At 42.3% G+C, this 25,250-nt stretch overlaps 1 protein-coding gene across 4 annotated transcripts; it reads right to left on the reverse strand.

Moving 5' to 3' along the window:
- Positions 1-940: 940 nt before the first annotated feature.
- LOC146672525 (phospholipase D1-like) lies at positions 941-3,582 on the reverse strand. 4 transcript variants are annotated; one of them, XR_014908207.1, is made up of 4 exons: positions 3,204-3,580; positions 2,332-2,914; positions 2,149-2,242; positions 941-1,806 (listed from the first exon to the last, which is right to left on the reverse strand). XR_014908207.1 is itself a non-coding variant. In XM_085386983.1 (4 exons), exons 1-3 carry the CDS (start codon positions 3,423-3,425, stop codon positions 2,189-2,191), a joined length of 525 nt encoding a protein of 174 aa, XP_085243109.1. In that variant the 5' UTR covers positions 3,426-3,582; the 3' UTR covers positions 941-1,806; positions 2,149-2,188. The 4 variants fall into 4 exon arrangements, 2 of the variants coding, with proteins under 2 accessions (XP_085243109.1, XP_085243102.1); XR_014908209.1 differs by having other exon boundaries at positions 941-1,810; XM_085386983.1 differs by having other exon boundaries at positions 2,666-2,914; positions 3,204-3,582.
- Between the last annotated feature and the right edge of the window lie 21,668 nt (positions 3,583-25,250).

Genomic DNA, 25,250 nt, shown 5'->3' on the forward strand with positions numbered 1-25,250 from the left:
AGTGAACTCATTTAGGTAAAGATAACCACATGCACCTAACCAGCCTGCACCAGCCTGACATTTCTTCCTCCTAAGTAAAAACGAATGGATGGATTGAACTTAAAGTCTCAGCTCAGTTTTCTATTTTGACCACCTACACCCCAAGATACTCTTTTAAAAAGTGTTGTTTTCAGATCCCTTTGAAGTTCATAAAGGGCCTGTTCATTTTCATTCAGATGTTTTATTACATAAATGTTACTGTTTTCTTTTGATCTATGCTCCCACTACACTGCACCTCTACAAACAACAATGCCACGGACTGTCAGTTGCTTTTACATGCTATAAACATGAGTAGGTTTGATCAGAGTTTCAGTTATCAAAGAAAAGACAAACTGAGCAAAAAGAAGGAAAAAAAGACCAACTTCTTCCCAACTGACAAGAAAAATACTCGTCATGTTTTCATAATAAAGGATCAGGCTCCCCATTTATGACAGCTTGGACCAATAATGTATGTTACACTGATGCTACTGTAGAGACAGGGTCAACATCTCTATTTAAATATAATTAATATACAAAACACAATCAAAGTTATACATGAATTATTCATTATTTTTACTATTGATAAAATTCATGTATACTAATCAAGGTTATACATGAGTAACGACATTATTAATAATGATTAATAATAATAATTCTAATGCCAACATGATGACTGTTCATAGCTCCTGCTTTGAAATACTGAACTTAAACACTGACCTGATGAAAGATCACAATTCACAGTGGCCCACTGTCAGAATCATTCTGAATATAAACTCATCGAGTTAATCTGAACCTTTCTCAAATGTGCTGTGAATAAATGCTGCTGCAAGCCACTGTGGGAAAGCTGTGTTATTATCATGGAAACATCTGTGACACATTCACAGAGGACGAGGACACAAAGGGACGACACGCAGAGGCTGTGTTAAAGTCAAAAATCCAAATCTTTAGTCCTAAACAGGCAGTGGTTACAAACAGGAAGACGAGCAGTCCATTAAACAGTCTACAGGGTCAAACATACAGAGAATTCAAACAGCTATTAAAAACAAATAACTGGACACTGAAAAACTTCAGTGATGTGTGAGGCACCAAAGGGAAGCAGCTGAGTATATTCAATGAATTCTCTTCAAATACAAAGACAGAAACTCCTACAGGCAGCATGCAAACTGAGCAGGATACACAAAGATCAGAGATTACAAAATAAATCAGACAAGGATTTCAAACTTACTGAGAGCAAGGCCTCTGTTACAAATCTGTCTAATAGAAAAACATGCTGTACAGATACAATACGGTCAGTGTTCATGGTCATTTAAAAACTGGCTCTACCTGAACCACTTCAATATTTTATGAAGTCACTGAGTCGACCATTTCTACAGTTTGTTTCCTTCATTGCAGTTAGAGTGCGGCTGGTAAGGATGAAAACACACACAGAGCGTAAATTGTCTTTGTTAGTAACAAACGTCAGCAAAGAAAAGACAAAACACTCAAACACTCTCATGATATTCATGAATCATTAGAAAGCATCCAAACATTCTGCTCGTGGACTTTTACAGTCTTATTTGCACTCGCTCATCTTCATAATCATCCTGATCAATACATGACAGGGGAGGCTTTGAGGTAGGCGGGGCTCTCTGCTGATGTCAGCATGAAAGGCAGGACCAGCGTCTGCCACATGTTGGTGAAACATCACAGTACACTGGCGTGGTTTCCTTTCCAGATGTTGGACGTTTGACACTTCAACGTTGAGGCCAACAAGAAGACACAGTTTTGGGTCGGGTTGCTGCAGGGTTTCTAACTGAGCAAAAGCAGAAGCACACAGACCAACAGGGATCAGATGCTGAGTGTTAGAGGAACATCTGTGCTGATCACTGAATGCTGCTGTGGTCTCTTGTTGAAGTTGGCTGGTGGGACAGTCTAATAGTGATATCCTGCCCATCGGAGGAACACTTTTAAAAACACATGCAATACTTTGTTTGTATTACAGTCACAGTTTATGTTATTTTTGTCCTTTAAAAGTGTTGCTGTACTATAAAGTCCTATAATTTGAGGCTAAAATGGCTCAGAGAGTCTCTCTCTCAGAGGATCTCCTTTGAAAGTGGAGACGGCTTTATCCGCTGATCCACGTCACTTTACCTGGATGTTTTCTTTGAAGCTGGATGAAGACTCCTCTCCCTCACTCCTGCTGCAGCTGTGTGGTCCAGTTGGCCTCTGAGGTCACAGTCAACATCTGTAGCAGAAGAGGGGAAATAAAAGTCCAGGTTACCAAAACTGGGAGCTTTTCCAAAATAGAGCGTAACTGGACTTTTTCAGCCTTACAGGCAGATAGTCGTCTGAAGCTGCAGCTTTTTCTTTTTAGCTTTTTCCAATCTCTGCTCTCGGCTTTCTTTGAGAACATGTCTGCTTTCTTGGCATGGGTCTGTCTGCTGTTGGTGAAGAGACTAAATCCACATACTCGCTACTAAGATCTCCTCAAGTAGTCTCAACCAGATTACAGTTTAAGAGTAAATGTCTCCTGAGAGTTTCACCTTGGGGAGATGCTGTCTTGCTAACATGCAATCATGAGCATTAATCTATGAGGTGAAAAAGTCATTTTAAAAGCTCCAGCCACAAGTTTTATTTCATCTGTGTTTTGGTCAGAGTCCCATCAGACCTCCAGAATGGTGTCAGAGTGTTTTCTATCCACGTGATGAGCACAGGCCTCAGGTCCAGACCTCCACGGGCACCATAGCCTCTTTGGAGCTAATAGGTGCAAGAAGGTTTTGTTGGGATAGGAACTGAAGAGGAAACTGACGAGGAAGGCAAGGATCTTCTTCAGCTCCTCCGAGCCGGGACCTCTTTGTGTAGGCCACCATTGGCCAGGTAGCCCTCCAGCATCGCTGGATGGCCGACAGTGGAAAACCTAGAGGAGTAGGAGAGAAACAGCAGCTTGGAGCATGTCTTTATACTGTTTAGTTTTTAGAGCCACAGACTTTCTTTTAATGTCATTGTTCAGGATCTATGACTGATTATGTATTTATTGTATTCCTCCATGACTGTGTGACAGCAAGTGGAAAAAACCAGCTTCACCTTTGTTGATATGCTTGTAATTTTAATATTGATTAAATGGCCATGAAATAATAGAAAGCTCATATATGAAAATGTATTTTAAGAAGTAAAATGTTAATCTGAGTACAAAGGAGTACACTCACCTTCTGGTAGATGGAGGTGTAGCGAGCGCTGGTGAACATCCAGGCCTCCTCGTAGAACTGATCACTGATTGGATCCAAAACATCGATGGAGGATCTGTGTAAGCGCTGAGGATCGTCCTGATGGACAGAACAGAAGGAGAGTGAGACAAGTGAAGATATACTAAACAACACTGTGACATGAACTGAGCCACACACAGTTTGATTCACAGGTGATTGACACATTATTTGACCACGAGCAATCTTTTCTGGTTTGACGCCGTCTTTGTAGCCAGAAACCAGCTCTCTCCTCGGCTTCCTCCACTACACGCTTCCCCCACGCCAGTCTCCTCCGTCACTATAAAGGGGAGAGTCATGAGCTCCATCACCCTCACCTGTGCCGTCCAACGTCCCGCCACCAGCCTCCACTGCAGCAGGCCAGAGACCACACCCCTGCCACAATAAGTAAAAGTATATCCTTGCTGTACCCTTAATGCTAAATGTGCTAAATTAACCGCTGCCTTTGCCCCTTTGGGATTATTCTTATGTCACTGGGATGTTGACCTTTGACCTTCACATTAGAGAGATGGGCAGACATAATTAGTGTATGAATTTTAAAGTAACAGGTAATAAAGAGAGTGTAGCAAATGTAGTCAGGTTTATTACTCTGTATCACACATGAGTGCCCGAGGGAGGCGGGGCTGACTGGGGAGACACAGGAAACAGAGAGACAGGGCTGACTCGACATGAAACGTGGGACACGGGAACAGAAACTAAACACAGGCTGAAATGAACACTGAGGGAGGGAGAACTAAGATTACTGAGAGCCTGATAAATAAGAAGAACAAAAACCAAGAAAAACAAGAGTCAAAGAAAACCAAAAACACAAAGCATTGGGCCAGGACCCACTGCTGTGACATTTATATGTGATAAAAACATTAAAAACTGCTCACATGTTGAAATCTTTCTACGTATACTTTAGGTTCAGCTCTCCAGCCTGGCATTTGGTTAAGCATGATTCAAACATATGATTTTGTTTAACTGGTTTTAATTATAGTTACTTTTTGTGAACATTTGTTGCAGCATTTAAAAATACATCATTTATTTTCAAACTTTTATTTGATTTAGAGCATCATATTTGACCAACGTAAATGTTTTAATTTCATATAAAATAACTGAAACAGTGAACTAAATATCTGAAATCTTTCCTTCCTTAAAAGTTATAATCCTACTTAAGTTATAGTGCAAATGCTTAAGCAACAAATATACTTGATGCTAATTAATTAATATTTCCCTTTGATGTTGCAACTATGCGGTCACTTCTGTCTTTAAACAAAATAATATTTTCCAGTTACAGAAATCATAAAGTCCAAACTAAAGTGCTACTGTTGCTATATGCATTTTATATAAATCATGGATGATGGTCCTGACATGAAGGACGAGAAAGTTACAGGTTGCATCCTTTGACTTTGTCTCCGTGCCTTTGGGCGATTTTCAGAAGGACAGATGTTTCTGTTCAATTCTTAAATCAATTTTTTCAAACACAAACACTATTTTAAAGCTTCTAGAGAGTAAAATATTAATGATAATTATAATAACAATAATAAAAACAAAAGCTCTCAGATCCATCAAACCAAGCAGCAGAAAGAACAATAACTGAAGAGAAAACTTTAACCTTGTAGACTTCATTATGTTCCAGCTGCTCTACAGACGCTGTGACCTCGAACTTAAGCAGGTCGTAACGTATGTGCAGCTCAATAACTTCATAATCAATTCAATTAAATCTTTATTGGCAGACTTCATGTCCATAAAAACAAGACAAGAAAAAAAACACACAACTCCCCCACACACACACACACACACACACACACACACACACACACACACACACACACAACACAAGGTATAAACCATTAAATATATATATATGTATATAAATAAGTATATAAAGCATTTGTAAAAATATAAAACCATAATATACATAAAACACAATTACTTAAAATAAATCAATAAGTACACAAACACTTTAACCAGTGCTTTCTGAGACTGGATGAGTAACGGGAACCACTCACTGTCGGATCTGTGAGTGCTAAAATTATACTGTTACTCGAACCATCCAGTCGTTCTCTAAAATTGAACATTAACTTTCTTAAAAGTGCTTTAAAAGTCCAGACACCCACAGCTACAAACATCTGGCTGGCACTACCACTTCTAGGTATCCTGCAAAGGATTCTCATCGCATCATTATATGCAACATGCAGCTTCTGCATGCTACATTGTTTGTAGGATGACCACAAGGGGGCAGTATATAGCGGTGTGCAATACGCTTTAAACAAAGCCACTTTAACTGGAAGTGAACAAAAGCTGAATTTGCGTGCAATAGTATTTGCCTGCACATAGAGCTTACACCGTTGTCTGTATATGTCATCATCATCATTCATTTGCTCAGTAATAAAGTGACCGAGGTATTTCACCTTTTTATGAACTTCAAGAGTTTTTTGTGCCAGTTTAAACAAAGGGAAATTTAGCTGTTTATCCTGCTTGGTTCTACATATCAAAACAGCACTTTTAGCAGCATTGTACTTCATATCATATTGTACACCATATTCAGTACAGACATTAAGAAGATCCTGTAACCCAGCACTGCTTGGACTAAAAACAACCAGGTCATCTGCATACATGAGATGATTTATCAGTGCTTTACCTAATATACACCCAGTGTTACAGGCTCTCAGCTGTATGGACAAATCATCAACATATAAATTAAATAAAATTGGAGACAAAATCCCACCCCGTCTAACACCATTGCTGACACCAAAGGGGGCAGAAATACTGCTTCCCCATTTAACCTGCATGTTCTGATGAGCGTACCAGTAAGAGAGAATCCTCACGATGTATTGAGGAACTCCGCGTCTCTTCATTTTATCAAAAAGTTTTCTGTGGTTCACTCGATCAGAAGCCTGAGAGGCATCAATGAAACACATGAGGACAGATGAATTTTTAGCCCTATACGACCTGACTATTTCCTTGAGTGCATATATGCACATGTCAGTGCCGTGCTTTGGTTTGAAGCCAAACTGATTATCCAGAGAAGAGATGAACTCACTAACTCTATCAAACAAGATTCTTTCTAACACCTTAGATAAAATACTGGCTAGTGCAATCGGCCTGTAATTATCCAAACAGCTCACTTTTGCAGCTTAGTCTTTCATAACTGGTACCAGTAAAATACACAGCATTGAGTCTGGTAATATGCCATGAATCATAAACCCAGTGAAACAGAGCGCTAGAAGAGGAGCTAGCCTTACACTAGCATGTTTTAAATGTTCTGCAGTGATGTGATCCAAACCAGAGGATTTATTATCAGACAACCTATGAATGGCTTCATATACTTCACGTGTCCTTACACTTATTGTGTCATTACTCATGTCAAGATTGTCCTCATATGGATCACTTTTTATACAGTTAAACAACGCACTGTAATGCTGTCTCCATAATGCTGCAATGTTATCTGCCCCAGAAACACCTTCAACAGTTGATGGTAGAGATGGTTTACAGTTATTAAGAGCTTTCACCTCTTTCCAAAAATCTGTCATATTATTACACAGCATTTTCCTGGCCAAAGAAACTGCTCTTAGCATTTGCTCATTTTTAGTTATAAAGCGAACAGCGTACTTATATCTGGCATTCGCACATTTTTTCTGTTCAAATTCTGGGCCTTGTTTAGGTCTTCCAGCCATGACCCAACATTTATAAGCTATGCGAGCTTCATCATGGTACATGGATACATGTTCTTTCCAGCCAGGTCTGATGTTAGGTTTCTTATGCTTATATTGTTTATCAAGCAGTGTACCACTTTCATGCAGAGCAGTCACTATATCATCATACATGGAGCAGAGTAAATGTTTATGCACAGCATTCTTACAGTTGACATCCTTGCACAAAATAGCTTCTTTGGGCAAAGAAATGTTGTTCAGATGTATATCGGTATTACTATGATAAGCTAAGAAATCATCTTCACTACAAGCTGACCAGTCTAATTTTACACTGGTAGCAATATTGTTTCCAGTTGTTGCTGGCATTTGTTCCACATTCACAGTAAAACCAAAAGGTATATGATCTGACACAGTTACCTCATACCTGATAGTCATGTTTGCTAAAGCTGCATGTCCATCAGCTGTACAGATACAGTGGTCCAGCCATGATGTACTATGCCAGGCTTCACTTATGTATGTATAGCTATCTGCAGGCAGCAACACTTTGGTAGACAGGATAAGATTATTAACTTGACAGAAGTGAGTTAAGTGGTCAGCAAACTGAGAACTGCTGTCTGTGAGATCAGCATTAAAATCACCCAAAACATATATGCTGTAAGTATCGTTGTCTTGAATAAATGCATTAATAAAAGCCAGCCTACTGAGGTATTCTTGCTCATTTTGACAAGATTCATAGGGAGAATAAATATTAAGAATGATAAAACTACTATTGTTCTGTGTATATTGTATACCAATACACCAGTCTACATCCAGTCTAATGGGCTTTATCACAGGGTCTATTTTTTTTGTCCCAAAGCACAGCAACCCCTCCAGGTATTCTGCCTCTGACTATAGCTGTGCTGAGATCAGTTGTTGATTCCCCCACTCCCAAAAAACTTGCATTTAGACAGTTAAGTTTTCCCAGGTCCTGTTTGGACAACCATGTCTCCTGCAAGCATAAAATGTCACATTCTGCAAGCAGACTGTCCACAACAATCCGTCGAGCTTTGTCCCCTGCACTCTGTCCCAAACGTAGACCATGACAGTTGTAAGATAATATCCTAATAGACATCTTCATGTTGATACGTTGGTACCAGAAGGCGCAGTTATCTCCCCTGCTGGATCCACTGAGCTTGGCACCACCGTACCGAGCTTACGAGGTTCATAAAAACGCCGGACCAGAGCCCCTTCAGGCCAGAGTTCAGGATTGTACATTTCACCCACATCATTACATTCAGCAGTAACCTTGAAAGAGCTGAACCTGCTACGTTTACTAGCAATTTTTTGACAGGTCACATCTCTTTTAAGTTTCTCTCTCAAATACAGAGCAAGAGTTTCTGCATCTACATCCAGGGCAAATATAGTGGCAAACACGCTCACCAATTTAGACCCTGTGGTATTTAGGCAGCAGAACAACTAAGAATAACAACTACAAATAATGTTTTTAGGTTTCTGTTGTACTGCAAGGTTCTGTACAGGAGAACCAAACCAAGAGCAAATATTACGTCTCATTTACACCTGAGCACGAAGAGCCATCAACATTTAGCAAATTGAATCATCTTTGTTTAGATGCAAGAAGAATCATATAGAAATGAAAAAGTAGAAATATAAATCCAGAGCAAAGATATCCTCTAATTCAGCGTAGCACACGTGCAGCTGCTGCGATTCACGTAAGCATTCGGCTCGTCGCTGTTGCAGATTTTTCTCTCGCTGTTCTGGCTCACAGCGCTGCAAACACAGAAATAAATATCCCCAAAGGTGTGAAAGGGAGCTAATTAGTAAGAGTATTGTTACTCTCCGCAGGAGTAGTCCAGCAGTAGAAATCAGTCCAATAACAAGGTGTGTAACATCTAGCAGGGTGACAGAAAAACCCAGGGTAACTTCTAAGGACCTCAACGTCTCTCTCACATTGTGTTTTTTAAACATGCTTCCATTTGTCACTTCAGTCTTTACTCTGAAATACAGGAAGAGAAATCATGGCTGAAACAATTTCTCATGAAACCAGGGGTGTGGTCCAACAGTCAGTTTGGTGAGGAAGGTTCCTAACTGAGAGAAGTGACCCAGAAGTATCTGTGTAGCAGCCACAATGAATCCAGATCATGAGCTTTATTAACTGATCAAAGTCTCTTCTTTCATCTTCTGTATCATTCAGTTTGCATTGGTAATGCCCATTATTGTAATGCTTTTTTAAGACCAGCAAAACTTTATTTCACTTTGGGTTAGCTGGGATAAGTGATGGATGGAGGGAATTTTACTTCAGCCACAGAAATCCTAAACAGGAAGGAGGAGCAGAGTTACAGTGGATCACTATCCAGCAGGGAAACAAGGTTTATTTCAATTTCTTGGCCATGAGTGAGATTTACTGAGTGGGCAAATTAGGGAGACGACACCATCAGATCCCGAGCCCTCCATGTGTTAATCAAGAGACGGCTGCTGTGCTACATCCATAAATAATGAATAAATTAGGAGCTAAAGCTGAAAGGACAGTTTATTTGTACCATCTTCACGTGAACACATTCAAGAACATCACAGATGAAGAAACATTAAAAACTTCCACACTACATAAAGCAAGAAAAATAGTTTTTCTTTCAGGTGGTTTCAGAAAAACAGAAACATCAAACATCTCCAAGACTCTCTTTGAAAGAACTAAAAACCTTTGTTCTCATGGTCCAATCATGAGTGAACTCCCCGATGAAGCCTTGTGTGCTAAAACATGTCAGAGTTTTAAAGGTTAAACATGAGTTTCCAAAACGTTTTGCTGGAGAACAATGAACTATTTGACTGAGTTTCAATCATTTACAGACGAGCAAAACCAGGACAGAGAAAAAAGGACAAAACTGACTCAGTAAAACACAGAAAAGAAGATCCCATGTAGATCTGTATTATGTAGAAGTTCAGCCCAGCAACCAGTTCAGTTCAACACAAGTTTAAATGATTCTATCTGAACTCTGTGGAGCCTGATCTCAAGCTTTTTGAGTCCGACACAGAAACCAGAGGATCTTTCTGTGTCTTCAGATTCACTGTGATCCAGTGATGGGAGTGATTTCAGCCCTGAGTGATCGCGCTGATGTTTGCACAGAGCAGACAATGAGGTGAATGTTTGGGCACATTGGTAACAGTGAAACAGTTTATTAGTAACGTGGGATCGTTTGTGTGCAGAGTATGAACTGAGATTCCTGAAGCTCTTGTCACACTGGTCACAGCTGTAGTTTCCTTCCATGTGTCCACGTTCATGAATGTTACGATTACCTGACTGTGAGAAGCTTCTCTCACAGTGTCTGCACTTGTGTGGTTTCTCTCCTGTGTGGACTCCTTTGTGTGTTTTAAGCTGACCTGCAGTGGTGAAGGATGACCCACACTGATCACAGAGGTGCTTTTTAACCCCACTGTGAATCAGTTCATGTCGTTTTAACTCACTTGGTGTGGTGAAGCTTCTCCCACATTCTTTGCAGTATTTCAGTTTGTCTCCAGTGTGTCTACGTTGATGTACTTTTAGGGTCTTTTGCTGACTGAAAGTTTTTCCACAGAGGTCACAATGAAAGTCTTTCCCACCACCACAGTGATGACAGGGTTGAGAACTGGATCCATCTGTGTCGCTCTGCTTCTAAACAAAGACACAAAGACAGTGTAAGTCAGTCCTTCAACATTTGTATCCTGAACGTCGCCTGAAATAAAGAGCATCTCTGCAGACGTCCAACTACATTTGACTGTTTCAGTTAACACACTCAGTTTACTGGGCTGCAATAACTACAATACTACCACCATAATACTACAGTAATACTAAAATCATAACTGAAAGGAAAATCTGAATAATCACTCAGAGCTGCTTTTCCATGCAGTAGAATTGCTAACATGCTAACACAGTTTAATGAGCAGAGTTGTTCCAAACATCCATCCATCTTCATCCGCTTTATCCGGAGCCGGGTCGCGGGGGCAGCAGCCTAAGCAAAGAGGCCCAGACCTCCCTCTCCCCAGCCACCTCCTCCAGCTTATCCGGGGGAACACCAAGGCGTTCCCAGGCCAGCCGAGAGATATAATCTCTCCAGCGTGTCCTGGGTCTGCCCCGGGGCCTCCTCCCGGTGGGACATGCCTGGAACACCTCACCCAGGAGGCGCCCAGGGGGCATCCTTGTCAGATGCCCGAACCACCTCAGCTGGCTCCTTTCGATGTGGAGCAGTAGCTGCTCTACTCTGAGCCCCTCCCGGATGGCCGAACTTCTCACCCTATCTCTAAGGGAGAGGCCAGCCACCCTTCGGAGGAAGCTCATTTCTGCCGCTTGTATCCGCGATCTCGTTCTTTCGGTCACTACCCACAGCTCGTGGCCATAGGTGAGGGTAGGGACGTAGATCGACCGGTAAATTGAGAGCTTCGCTTTTACACTCAGCTCCCTCTTCACCACGACGGACCGGTGCAGCGTCTGCATTACTGCAGCTGCAGCCCCAATCCGTCTGTCGATCTCCGGCTCCCTTCTCCCATCACTCGCGAACAAGACCCCGAGATACTTGAACTCCTCCACTTGGGGCAGGAACTCATCCCCGACCCGGAGTGGGCACTCCACCCTTTTCCGGCTGAGAACCATGGCCTCAGATTTGGAGGTGCTGATCCTCATTCCCGCTGCTTCACACTCGGCTGCGAACCGTTCCAGTGCGAGCTGGAGGCCCTCACCCGATGGAGCCAACAGAACCACATCATCTGCAAAAATCAGAGATGAGATTCTGAGGCCACCAAAGCGAAAGCCCTCTGCCACTTGGCTGCGCCTAGAAATCCTGTCCATAAAAATTATGAACACAACCGGAGACAAAGGGCAGCCCTGGCGGAGCCCATCACCCACCGGGAACGAGTCCGACTTATTGCCGGCAATGCGAACCAAGCTCTTGCAACGGTTGTATAGGGATCGAATGGCCCGTAGCAATGGGCCAGACACCCCATACTCCCGCAACACCTCCCACAGGACACCCCGAGGGACACGGTCGAATGCCTTCTCCAAGTCCACAAAACACATGTAGACTGGTTGGGCAAACTCCCATGCACCCTCAAGTATCCTGGAGAGGATAAAGAGCTGGTCCAGTGTTCCGCGACCAGGACGAAAACCGCATTGTTCCTCCTGTATCCGAGGTTCGACTAGCGGACGAACTCTCCTTTCCAGCACCCTGGCATAGACTTTCCCAGGGAGGCTGAGGAGTGTGATCCCCCTGTAGTTGGAACACACCCTCCGGTCCCCCTTCTTAAAGATGGGGACCACCACCCCGGTCTGCCAGTCCACAGGTACTGCCCCTGATCTCCACGCAACATTGCAGAGGCGTGTCAACCAGGACAGCCCTACAACGTCCAGAGCCTTCAGGAACTCGGGGCGGACCTCATCAACACCAGGGGCTCTGCCACCAAGGAGTTGTTTAACTGCCTCAGTGACCTCGCCCCCGGAAATTGGCGGGTCATTCCCCTCATCCCCAGACTCTGCTTCCTCCTTGGAAGATGTGTCAGTAGGATTAAGGAGGTCCTCGAAGTATTCCTTCCACCGCCTGACAATTTTCTCAGTCGACGTCAGTAGCGCTCCGCCAGCACTATACACAGTGCAGGTAGAGCACCGCTTTCCCCTCCTGAGACGCCTGACGGTTTGCCAGAATCTCTTCGAGGCAGTCCGAAAGTCTTTTTCCATGGCCTCTCCGAACTCCTCCCACACCCGAGTGTTTGCTTCAGCCACTGCCCGAGCCGCATTCCGCTTGGCCTGTCGATACCTGTCGGCTGCCTCCGGAGTCCCACAGGCCAACCAAGCCCGATAGGACTCCTTCTTCAGCCTGGTGGCTCCCTTCACCTCTGGTGTCCACCATTTGGTTCGGGGATTACCACCGCGGCAGACACCAACCACCTTGCGGCCGCAGCTCAATGCAGCAGCTTCGGCAATGGAGACGCTGAACATGGTCCATTCGGACTCAATGTCCCCAGTCTCCCTCGGAATGCTGTTGAAGCTCTGCCGGAGGTGTGCGTTGAAGATCTCGCGGACTGGGGCCTCTGCTAGACGTTCCCAGCACACCCTCACTACGCGTTTAGGTGCACCAGGTCTGTCCAGCGTCCTCCCCCGCCACCTGATCCAACTCACCACCAGGTGGTGATCAGTTGACAGCTCAGCCCCTCTCTTTACCCGAGTGTCCAGAACATATGGTCGCAGGTCTGCTGATACGATTACAAAATCGATCATCGACCTACGGCCTAGAGCGTCCTGGTGCCACGTGCACTTATGGACACTCTTATGTTTGAACAGGGTGTTCGTTATGGCCAAACTGTGATTAGCACAGAAGTCCAATAACAAAGCACCGCTCGGTTTCAGATCAGGGAGGCCGTTCCTCCCAATCACGCCCCTCCAGGTCTCGCTGTCGTTACCCACGTGAGCATTGAAGTCTCCCAGCAGGACAACAGAGTCTCCAGGTTGAGCACCCTCCAGCACCCCCCCCAGGGACTCTAAGAAGGCTGGGTACTCTGAACTGCCACTCGGCGCATAAGCGCAGATGACAGTCAGGACCCGTTCCCCGACCCTAAGGCGCAGGGAACAAACCCTCTCGTCCACCGGGAAAAACCCCAACGTACCGGCAGCAAGCCGAGGGGATATTAGAATACCCACCCCAGCCCGCCGCCTCTCACCAGGGGCAACTCCAGACTGAGACAGAGTCCAGCCCCTCTCCAGGAGACTGGTTCCAGAGCCCAAGCCATGTGTAGAGGTGAGCCCGACTATATCTAGCCGGTACCTCTCAACCTCACGCACTAACTTAGGCTCCTTCCCCACCAGAGAGGTGACATTCCATGTCCCTATTGCCAATCTTGGCAGCCGGGGGTCAGTCCGCCAAGGCCTCCGCTCCTGGCCGCCACCCGGCACACAATGCACCCGACCCCTATGGCGCCTCCTGTGGGTGGTGGGCCTGCGGGAGGATGGGCCCATGTCTCCTCTTCGGGCTGTGCCCGGCCGGGCCCCATGGACTAAGGCCCGGCCACCAGACGCTCGCCCTCGGGCACCCTCCCCGGGCCTGGCTCCAGGGCGGGGCCCCGGTAACCCCATCCCGGGCAGGGTAAACTGTTCCCTCGGTGTCCTTTTCATAAGGGTCTTTTGTTTGTTCCAAACAGTCAGGCTAAAATGACAAGATAACAATATAAATACATACCTCACAGTAGCTGCACTTGTAGAGTCTCTTTCTGGTGTGGATCTGTTGGTGTTGTCTCAGGTCATGTGGAGATTTAAAAGTCTTCTCACACAGGTCACATCGATAAGGTCTCTCCTCAGTGTGGGTAAACATGTGTCGTTGTAAGTGTGCATCTGTTGTAAACTGTTTGCCACACTGTTCACAGCAGTACACATCATGTCTGATGTGAATGCGTAGGTGTTTATTTCGGGGCCCTCTCTGGCTGAAAGTTTTTCCACAGATGTCACAGCTGTATGGCTTAATTCCAGAGTGGGTAACTAGATGACTCTGTAAGTGGCTACTGTGAGTAAAACCCTTCCCACACTCGTCACAGCTGTATGCCTTAATTCCAGAGTGGGTAACTAGATGCCTCTGTAAGTTGCTACTGTGAGTAAAAGCTCTGCCACATTGATCACAGCTGTACGCTCTAACTCCACTGTGGATGAGTTGGTGTCTTGTTAGGGAACCCTTCAAGGAAAAAGACTTTCCACACAAGTCACAGCTGAACGGTCTCTCTCCAGTGTGGATGACCTGATGCTGTTTTAGTGAAGCCCTCACAGTAAAACCCTTCCCACACTCGTCACAGGTGTGTTTTTTCTCTCCCTTTCTTCTGTGAGGTTTGTCGGCCTCCTGAGAGCGCTGACTTCTGGCTCCATGTTGGTCCTGCAGTGACAGAGATACAAACAGAGGCAGTGAGTGAAATGCAGTCGTGGAACAAACTCAACCTTCAAACTCCATTAACACTAGTTTTAAACCTGAAGGTGGAGCGTGGCACCAAACACCTTAAAGGTCTCTTATCCCCACCTGCTGGTAGTTCTAACACATTACATCCAACCTGCTGTTAAAGATAATTCATGACTGTTCAAACACTAAAATCATGCACACACACACACACACACACACACACACACACACACACACACACACACACACACACACTGTTAAGGTTCAAAAATTGAGGAAGGAGAGTACAAACCACCATGGTCCAGAAGCTCTTGGTCAAACAATGATTTTAATGACTACACACGTGTGGGAAGAACACTCTGTACGCAGACAGCAAGTGATCTCCGACTTAATCAAAGCATAAACAGATATTTTATACCGTCAGGGTTTGATTTACTGACGCCCCTTCATGCGTCACAGACAGGATATATACACATACGTCAATATCAAAACCACAACGACTTTTGACACAATTTAAAAGAACAATTGTCTTCTATCTTCATAACAGGTGCTTCCTGTCACTGCCGGATGCTCGCTTGTCATCTTGGCACCTCAGCAGCAGTTCTGCGACAAACTGCTCTTTTTGCAACCCCAAGCAAAACATGATTAAACTTTCACCTATAAATGATTCTCTCTAACTGAGTGTGTGTGTGTCTGTGTGCTAACCACAATTGCACCCTGTTTCACCTCGCCGACTAGCTCCTGACCTCTAACCAGACAGAGAGACAGAAGCCACCCTCAGATATGTAATAACCGAACTGAAACTATGTATGTGTCATCTACTAAATAAATGTTTTAATCAAGAACCCCTACTAAAAGCTTAATACAAGAATATGAACATATAAAAGATATTAAAATGAACTGTTGTGTAAGCATGTATTGCAATTCCTTCTATGTTCTAGTTTTCCCTCAGCATGGATCATCTAGACACTCTCACTAGTGAAGCTTTAGACCATTAATGAACCTGAACATCAACTCAAATAAGCACAGATATGCAATATGTATAAAATAGTTCTAACTGCACCTGGAATACAAAGTTAATTTAATACCTGTATGCATAAAACCTTAAAGCCTTCTTAAAGCTATCTGTTACATTGTTAAAGCAATGATCAATTTGAATAACCTACAACCCACAACACACACACACACACACACACACACACACACACACACACTATTTTATAATTTAGATTATTTTGTTGTTTCCTATTACATATTTCTATAATTTGTGTAGATTTATACAGAATTATTCAGTGATAATAAATCCTATGTTTGTTTATTCTAAAGGAACCCCGTTAGCTTCCACAACAGATGTTGCTTGTCTTCCGTCAAATACTCACACAAAATATTACACAATAAAGTCGATTCAAGATATCCACATAATTTCACTCTTACATCCACAGTGAGGTTTCACAATTGTTCAAATATAAGCAATCAATAATAATAATATCAATAACATTGAGGCACATTACACAAATTTCAAAAACAAATCATGTCTTACAATATTTACAACAACTAAAAGCTCTGTAAATCGGCTTTTAAGTGTTCATTGAAGTTTTGAATAATTCTCTAATTTTTTAAGGCAACTTATTCCACTTAAAAGTTGCTCTAAATGTAACAGTTTTACAAAACGTTACTTTTAACTCGAGCATTTACTAAGTTGCAGCTTGTTGAAAACTGTGTAATATGATGATGTATTTCATCTGGATACTGCAGCTGAGCAGAATAAATGTGGTGTGTTTAACAGAATTGCTTTCTTTAGAACTACAAGTAAGCCATAGAATATTTTAGCCTGTACAGGAAGCCAAGAAAGGTTATTATGCATTTTATCAATATTAGTATAGTATGAACATCTTCACACTAATCTGGACGCCTTATTCTGGACTAACTGAAGTCTGTTAAGATCTGTCTTATTAGCTGCTGACCAAATGATTGAACAATACTCCAGATGAGACATTACTAGTGCATTAATGACATCTTTCATAATGAAGAAGTGATACACAAAGAGCATTTCATAGCCATAGCTATGCCTTGTCGGCAGAGTTATGTGACATTAGTGATGTTTGTACTTTCAGCGTTAACTTGGTTTTAAAGCCTTTAAAATATACGCCGTTCAATAGTCGACCTTAATCTGACAGAGAATGTGATGATTTTGTGGATAATTAAAGTCAGTCATATATCCACAAACACAACAAGCTGAAAGTCAGTGATGCTGCTCGGTTTGCAGTCCTGAACATCACGGCACAAGCAGGATCCACTGCACTGTTAATGTTAGCTATGTTATATTGCTGCCTCTGTTCGGTGGTGTCGAGCCAAACGCACTTTAACGTGTGTTTGAACGAGCTGACGGTTCACTCGTTAAGCTGAAAGAAAGATGCTTTAATCACAGCAGCCACACATGTGTCCACTGCACCATCTGGAACTCTTCTTGTTTACACTCGTAATAACACAAACACTAAATCCTGCTTCTCTGGTGCTGTTGTGTAGCAGTGTGTACACCTGAGACTGTCACCTGTCTGTCTGTCCTGCACTCTCTCTCTGTTTCTTTCTCTCTGATTGTGGAATAAAAGTATGAACATGTGTTTATAAGTTACACTTGTGTTTGAATCCTGCAGCTTATCACACATTTGATTTCCATGTGTGACGACTGCAAGTGTCCAGAGTGAGGACAGACTGAGGGACCCACTGCTGCACATCATCTGTGAGGCTTTGCAGCCCTGATGATCCACCAGGACAAACTCAGCAGTGTGTGAGGAAGAGGAGGAGGAAGAGCCAGCAGCAGCTGACAGATGGAGAGAATAGACAGACTGTTCCCTGTTTGTGAAGGACTGCTAGGAAAGTTTAACAGAACTGTCTGTGCTGAATCAGTCTTATTAGGTAATGTTCAAATAATGTGATCATCCCAGTGTTTCCAGTGTGGGAGAAAGTACTCAGGGCCTTCAAGTTACACACTATGAAAGGCAGCAACAAGTTTAATGTTCAGAAACCTAAAGTCTGTATCAGCAGCAGGATTAGGGATGGGTATCGAAAACCGGTTCTTGTTGAGAACCGGTTCCCACTGTTTCAATTCCTTGGAATCGATAAGGGAATCGTTTGAAAAAATGGCAAACGATTCCCTTATCGATTTCAGTCGCCCCGAATGACGTCACCACGTTGCGGAGCGTCATTTACCTGGCAGGAAACACGGCGCCTAAGCGGCTCAAACGCTCAAAAGTTTGATTATACTTGATGAGAACCGATGACAACAGGGCAACTTGCAAAGTAGATATTTCATTTAAGGGAGGAAACACTACGAATATGCAAAAGCATTTGCTCACAAAACACGCGATGACACGTGTTTTTAATACCGCTCCGGACTCATGACTCTCAACCCAGCAGCAGCGGTAACGTTTGCACATCCTCTCCCGTTAATGCGGCAGGTAAATAATCAACTAACAGTGCATATTATGTTAGCGCGATCTGCCTTATTACAAACCTGCCATTACTGTACATGTAGGTGACCATGATGAGAGAGACAGACAGAGTCTGGCTGGCGCTCGCTGGCAGTTCTCGCTGCAGTCTACCGGTAGCGTCTCCTTTCAGGCCAGGATAGACTAATGTCACCGAGCAGTGTCTAAGTTTGTGGTCAAAGGCTTGCACCCATTTGCCACAGCAGATGCCCCGATTTTTGGTAAGTGAATGTGTTTAATTGTAGGCAGGGACATTACAGGATATTCTTGTGTAATTGCCACAGAACAATTTATATTATACTTTGTTATTGCTACAGAAGAATATTTATTTTATTATTTTACATTTACAATTTTTTTTCCTGGGGACCCTGTGACACCCCATTGAAGAGCCGTAGGCTGGATCTCTTAAGATCTCACTGTTGGGTTTGTAAGGCCATGTTACTCCTAAATTTCTATCTTCTTCAAAGAGAAGATATAAAACAAAGTTCTAAGCTAATCGACCTTAGTGTTCTCTTTAAAAAAAAAAAAAAAAAAAATCGATAAGAGAATCGATAAAGAATTGAATCGTTAAAATCTTATCAATACCCATCCCTAAGCAGGATGGAGCTAAAAATAAATGTTGGTTTCAGTTCTATGAAGCTTTGAGTATTTTGGATCAGTAGCTGCTGTGTTTGTTGCATCATATTACTGTAACTGTTTATATGCTTTATATATTCTGAGCTAAGTTGATCTATAGTGTTACATCATATTCTATAAGGATGTTATGTGTTTGTAGACTTTCTGCCCAGTTTGACCCATTTAGCAGAAGTCAGCCTGTTTAAGGCTCTGATATCTATTCTGTGTGACTTAAACCAGTTATGACATGGTCTGATTTTCTCACCCAATAAAGGAATATTTCATATATCAGTCTACTCTTCATTCTATCAGACACAGTTATCACAGCTCCTACATTTGCTTTTTACACATATATGTAAGCAATGAGCCACATTTAGTACCAACATATTAAATGAACAATATTTGTCTCTTATATATGATACATCTATATAAACACTGTCACAGATACTTGTCTGTGAGTGAAGTGATTAATATAATAACTATAATATTGGCCATATTATATTTACATTACCACAGTGAGATGACTTTAGTCTCATGAACAACATCAGCTAATTGTTATTTACAGCTAATCTTAAACGACTGTTCAGCACAGAAATGAAGCCCAACAATCATGTTTCACAGTCCTGTGGTCTCAGCCTCAGATACTCATCAAATCACACAGAGCTCATGTAGAAACAAATGAACTAAATATGTTCTCCTTCATTTCTGTCAAACAAAGCTGTATGAAACGTTTCCAGCTGTTAGTATCATGGTTGCTAGGCAACCTGGGCAGCGCGACGGAGGATAGACGTCCCATTTCACGAGCCTACGAGCCTCGCACTTCGGCCTTAGCGGTCTTTGAGTACGCGGCCCTTGAGGACTTTAAAGCTGCAGAACCTGAATCGGGATACAGCCATGATGATCTCCAGCCTCGTGCTCGCCAACATTCTCACCTGAGTTAAGAAGACGATCACTGAAATGGTCTCAGCAGGTCCTTTGATGACAGCAATGAAATGCAGTGGTAAGGCTTTTTGGGGATTAAGTTCGTTTTCATGGCAAAGAAGGACGATGCAGTTCATCTGATCACTCCTCATAACATTCTGGAGTGCAGGCAAAATGCTATTATAAAAACTTAAGCAGCAACTTCTCCAGGTTCCAATATTTATGCAATTCTCAAACCTTTTGGCCACGACTGTATAACCTCTTCTGAAGTTTAGTGGATATTATACATGGTTATGCTCAGGATGTGTCGGCCAGTTTCCACTGGAAACGCCTTTTGGTTAAACTGTCAGCGAGGAATTTGCATTTGCACTGTTACATTTTTATATAACTTTAATGCACATAAACAACAGCTGCTTGTTTCAGTGAAAATACATTGATGGGTTTTTAATAAAGTTGTGCAGCTGTAAAGTATTTTGTCTGGTGTCAATTATATCGTCAGCTACATCGTTATGGCAAATGTTCAGATGTATATGGTGATAAATATCTTTGGTCATATGGTCCTGCTCTGTCTGTCACCTTCTGTGTTGAGCTCATTGTTTCCTCTGTAGTGGCTGAGCTGAGTCCAAGTAGCTGAAAATGTTCCTCTGCTGCTCCGTCAGACTCTCCTCCTCCTGCTGATCAGCTGGGACACAAAACAGATCTTTGTTAGGCTCCGCACTGCACTGAAGAGTCAAAGTATCTCATATGTTCATCTGACAAGTAAAAGAACACATTTTTGTTTCCCGAGGTGGGCAACTTGTTGGAAACAAACACAAAAGCTTTGAGCACTGATACCTGCCATTGCTAGCATTGAAAGATGCAACGCCAGCAATGTGGATTGTCAAGACTCAAACCAATCGTCAAGCAAAGACAACAGGGATCATTTGTTTCTCTTTATTTAGCATTCACAGCATTTGTAGTTGCCTTCTGTGCAGGGGAAGTCCACGCACACTGTGTGGTACGGCCATCCGCAGAAGGTGCATTCAACCTCTGTAAGAGAAACGAGATTGTCTGAGACTGAAATGATATTCACTAAAGAAGTGGTGATTTGTAAAACTTCACATTTTGATCCGGGACGTACTCTGCATGAAAACAAGCGCTCACTCTTCCTGCTCAACAAATGACAAGGGCGGAGCCTTATACCACGTGATACAGAAGCTGTGCCGTGTGATGCTAAAATTAGCAGGGAAAAAACAACGGAGAGCACGTCAGGGATGACGAGAAAGTGACAGGAGAAAATCCGTGCCGGTCAACCACCCAAACATCAATATACACGTCGAACTCCCGCAGGCACAAAGACATCACGGAGGCTATCACTTATCACCTGACCAAAGATATGGCTCCATCAACACTGTGCAAAACGAGGGATTTAGGAAAACGATCAACACCCTAGACAAACGCTACACAGTGCCGTCCAGCAACTATTTTTCTATTGTTGCACTACCTGCTCTGTACACGCAGCGTCGAGCAACGGTGGAGACGGAATTTCAAGCAGGACAACATTTTGCTGCAACAACAAAACGTGAGACATTTGTTGTTTTATGTTTATTTATTGTTATGAGAGAATCATGATCTCAATTCTAAGCCAAAAAATGGTGATTCTCATTTTATGCAAAATCGTGCAGCCCTAACATTAACACAAAACTATTGTTTCACCAGAGAAACGCACATGAAGAGAGAGAGAGAGACAATAACAGCTACCAAACAGTCGTCATAATTCGTCACACAATGAGAAAAGGACAAATCAACAAGTAACAATGACTAATTACTATTAAAATCTGTAACATAATGTATTGTTTGGAGTTTAGTCTGATTGGTTCAGGATGAGCTGCCATTATCCAATCACACGTCTGCTTACCTGCATCTTTTCTCTTTTTTCTAACCTGAGCACCTGATAGCTTTGAACTTTTGTTGTCCATCTTCCATTGGTTTGAATTTTGCGCTGCAGTACAAACACAAATCCCCCAACCTGAGGATCAGCACAATTAACCTAACAGACCTACACCTTAGTTCACAGATTCACTTTGTCTAAGGTTGATTTCTGGGATTTCACACAACCCAGGATTCAGATCGTGAATCCATGATGGGCTTGGATTTACATCATTATAAATGAAATGCGCTCTACTTGGAAGCAGCCGGCCCCGCCCCTTTTGACGGGTGGGGGCGGGGCCACCCGTCAAAAGGACAATAACAAAACTGCTAAATTCTTCCAGAATCTCTGTGTAGAGGAACCAAAAGAGATGTGCCACAGTTTCTGGATGATCCCCACAGAAAGTTCAATTAGTATTTATGTCTCTTTTAAATGTTACCATATAGTGACTGGCTGGGTAACATTTATGAAGAATTTTATATGAGATTTCCTTCACCTTGTTCACAATTAGATATTTATGGGATCATCCAGACTGTCTTCCAGGTGATATCTGGAACATGTCGGTTCCAGTAAGATATTCTATATATGGGAGAGACATGATATCTTCTTGGAATAAACTACGTATTCTCTTATTGCTGTTACCAAGTTCCTGTGAAAAGCAGATTTTTCCCACTGCTGACTCAGCTGGATCAGGGAGAGTGACTGAGGCAGATATTGAGCTGTCAGTGTTTTTATATAACATTAAAGTCCCTGAGGGTATGGCACCAAGCACCATTGAGAATTCCCCAACACTGTTTGACAAGTTTGACGAGCATCTTGACTTTTGGTCTTTGGATATTAACAGTCCTGGATATGTGACTTCTTGTTTAACAGAAATGTTACAGAGAGCATTTGCAGTGCAGCCTTTAATTGCTAGTAATTCACATTTTTTTAGATTTCGACATAAAGCAGATGCCTCAGAGAAATCACTAATAACACTAAGGGCTGGACGGATTTGATTTGCATTCTTCAAGAAGAGTGTGGTGTCATCAGCTAGCTGGCTGATGATGAGCTCCTTATCAGCTGTGCTGATTCCATGTATAACAGGTCAAATCTCGGGGTGGAGTCTTAATCATTTTAATTGAGCTATTGCCATTCGTGTACAAGGTTTTGATAGCTTTACAGAAAAATGCCAAATTTTTCCAAAGAGTGGAAAATAAATTGATGTTCAATTGTATCAAAAGCCTTTTAAAAATCCAGGAAGAGAATGAAGCTATAGTCAGATACCAAATCAGAGTAATCAAGTAGATCTAAAACCAGTCTCATGTTCTTAGAAAGGTGTCTGTTTCTCATAAAGCCTGATTGTGTCTCATCGATAATTGTGTCCAAGAACTCTTTCATTCTGTTAGCAAGTACTAAAGCCATAATCTCATAGTCATCATTGAGCAGACAGATGGGTCTCCAATTATCAATAAGAAGTAAGTCTTTGTTTGGTTTTGGAATAAGTGTTATGAGACCCTGAGTAAGAGTAGGAGGGAGGATGTTATTCTCTACACTTCCTATGAAAAGCTGCAGTAAGAACGGAGCCAGGAGATTAGAAAATGATTCTTAAAACTCTGCAGTTAAACCATCTGTGCCGGGAGATTTGTTGGCCTTAAGTGCAGAAATAGGATTACAAACATCCTCCACAGTCAGAGGGCTGTCACAGTGACTTCTATCTTCCACAACAATAGTTTTTAGGTTTTTAATATTATTGAGAAACAGCGTTGAGTAGGGCTGGGCCATATTATACCGTTCACGGTAATACCGGTATAATGTTAGGCAACGATAGGAAAATGAAATATCGCGATAGAATGGGAGTAAAACGCGCATGCGCAGTGCCTTTGTTTTCATACGCACATGGCCGATTGTTGAGTGAAACAGATGAACCAGAATTGGTTTGTAAAAATGGTGCAACTTCAGTGATGTGGAACTGGTTTGGTGTTTGTCCGTCAGATACACAACAAAGCACATTTTTTTGCAGAACATGCAAGCGGCCGTCGTTATTGTCATATTTGTCGGACTAAGATGCTCTTAAATCTGGGAGTAATCTGGGTCCTAAACTCCGTATGCTTCAGGTCAAACAACACTGCAGCATCACTTAGAGTTAAAAACTGTCTAAATTCTTTCATCTTTAATAAAACGATCAGCATTGCTGCTTTACCAGGTGTAACTATAAAGTTTAACTTCCAGGCATCCATGAAAACAAAAGTTATTACATTTAACAGAGTTAGAAGTTAGCAGGAAGCTAGCGGAAGTTAGCTCGCTAGTTTCGCTAGTTACCTAAGCATGATATTGCATGTTCTGACTGAGAGATTTCTGAAAAAAATCAAACGTACAGCTCTGCTATCACTTCCAACATAAATGAAGACAGGAAACTAAACAGCAGTGACGTTTGTAGGGTTACTGAAGTTGGGCTAGCTGGTATATAATGATGTGCTACGTGATCGCTAGCGACACAGCTATGTTAGCATAACATAAACAGTGAAGCTGGAGGACGAACACTAACACTTTTCCACTTATAAAAGTTAACGTGAAGGTTCTTCATGGTTAGAGACAAATGCAATCGCATGGCAGGATGCTGTAAACGGACCAAACTTCAGTCAGGAGAACAACTGAGATAATCCATCCACAATACGAGGTTAGTCATTAATATACTGCAGCAACATGGGAATAGAGCAGCTGCAGAGAATTCAACATCAATGAATCAATGGTACAGAAGTGGAGGAAGCAAGAAGAATGAGTTTAATAAAGTTTGATTTATCTGACTGCTTTGTTTCGCTTAATGTGCCTTATAATCCCGTGCACCTTATGGTCCAAAAAATACGTACTGCACACTGCAGTTTAATGTTACAAAGCACCTCTTTTTAACTTCAGTGGATATTATACATGGTTATGCTCAGGATATGTCAGCCCATTTCTACTGGAAATGCCTTTTGGTTAAACTTTCAGCAAGGAATTTGCATTTGCACTGTTACATTTTTATAAAGCTTTAATGTACATAAAAACCAGCTTCTTGTTTAAGTGAAAATAAATGGAAGGTTGTCTTTTTGCACTAGTAATGTTGTGGAGTTGTATTTTGTCTCGCATCAATTATATCGTCGGTTATATCGTTATCGCAAATTTTCAAATATATATCGTGATAAATATTTTTGGCCATATCGCCCTGCTCTAGCATTGAGACATATATATATATATTCTACTTTTCTAAATGATTGACTATTTCAATGGAGAACCTAAATGACACGGACCCGTGTTTGTTATTACATATCTCTATTTTGAATGTGACAAGTCTATCATTGCCTGTTATTCATAGGTATTAACAGAGTTTTTGGCCTTTTTTTCCTCTATAACAGTTAATTGACTCTTTACAGTGGCCTGCTATGGTTAATAATAACATGTTCAGTCATGAGTGAAATCAAAGCTTTTCTTCACTTTAGCATTTAACATTCCCAACAATATAATGTGATACCTTAATTAAAACACAGCTAATAAAACACAATTTTCTTAAT

This window comes from Rhamphochromis longiceps, linkage group LG3 (assembly GCF_057381845.1).
Source record: "Rhamphochromis longiceps isolate RC_006_pf linkage group LG3, R_longiceps_female_GT1.1, whole genome shotgun sequence".
NCBI lineage: Eukaryota > Metazoa > Chordata > Actinopteri > Cichliformes > Cichlidae > Rhamphochromis > Rhamphochromis longiceps.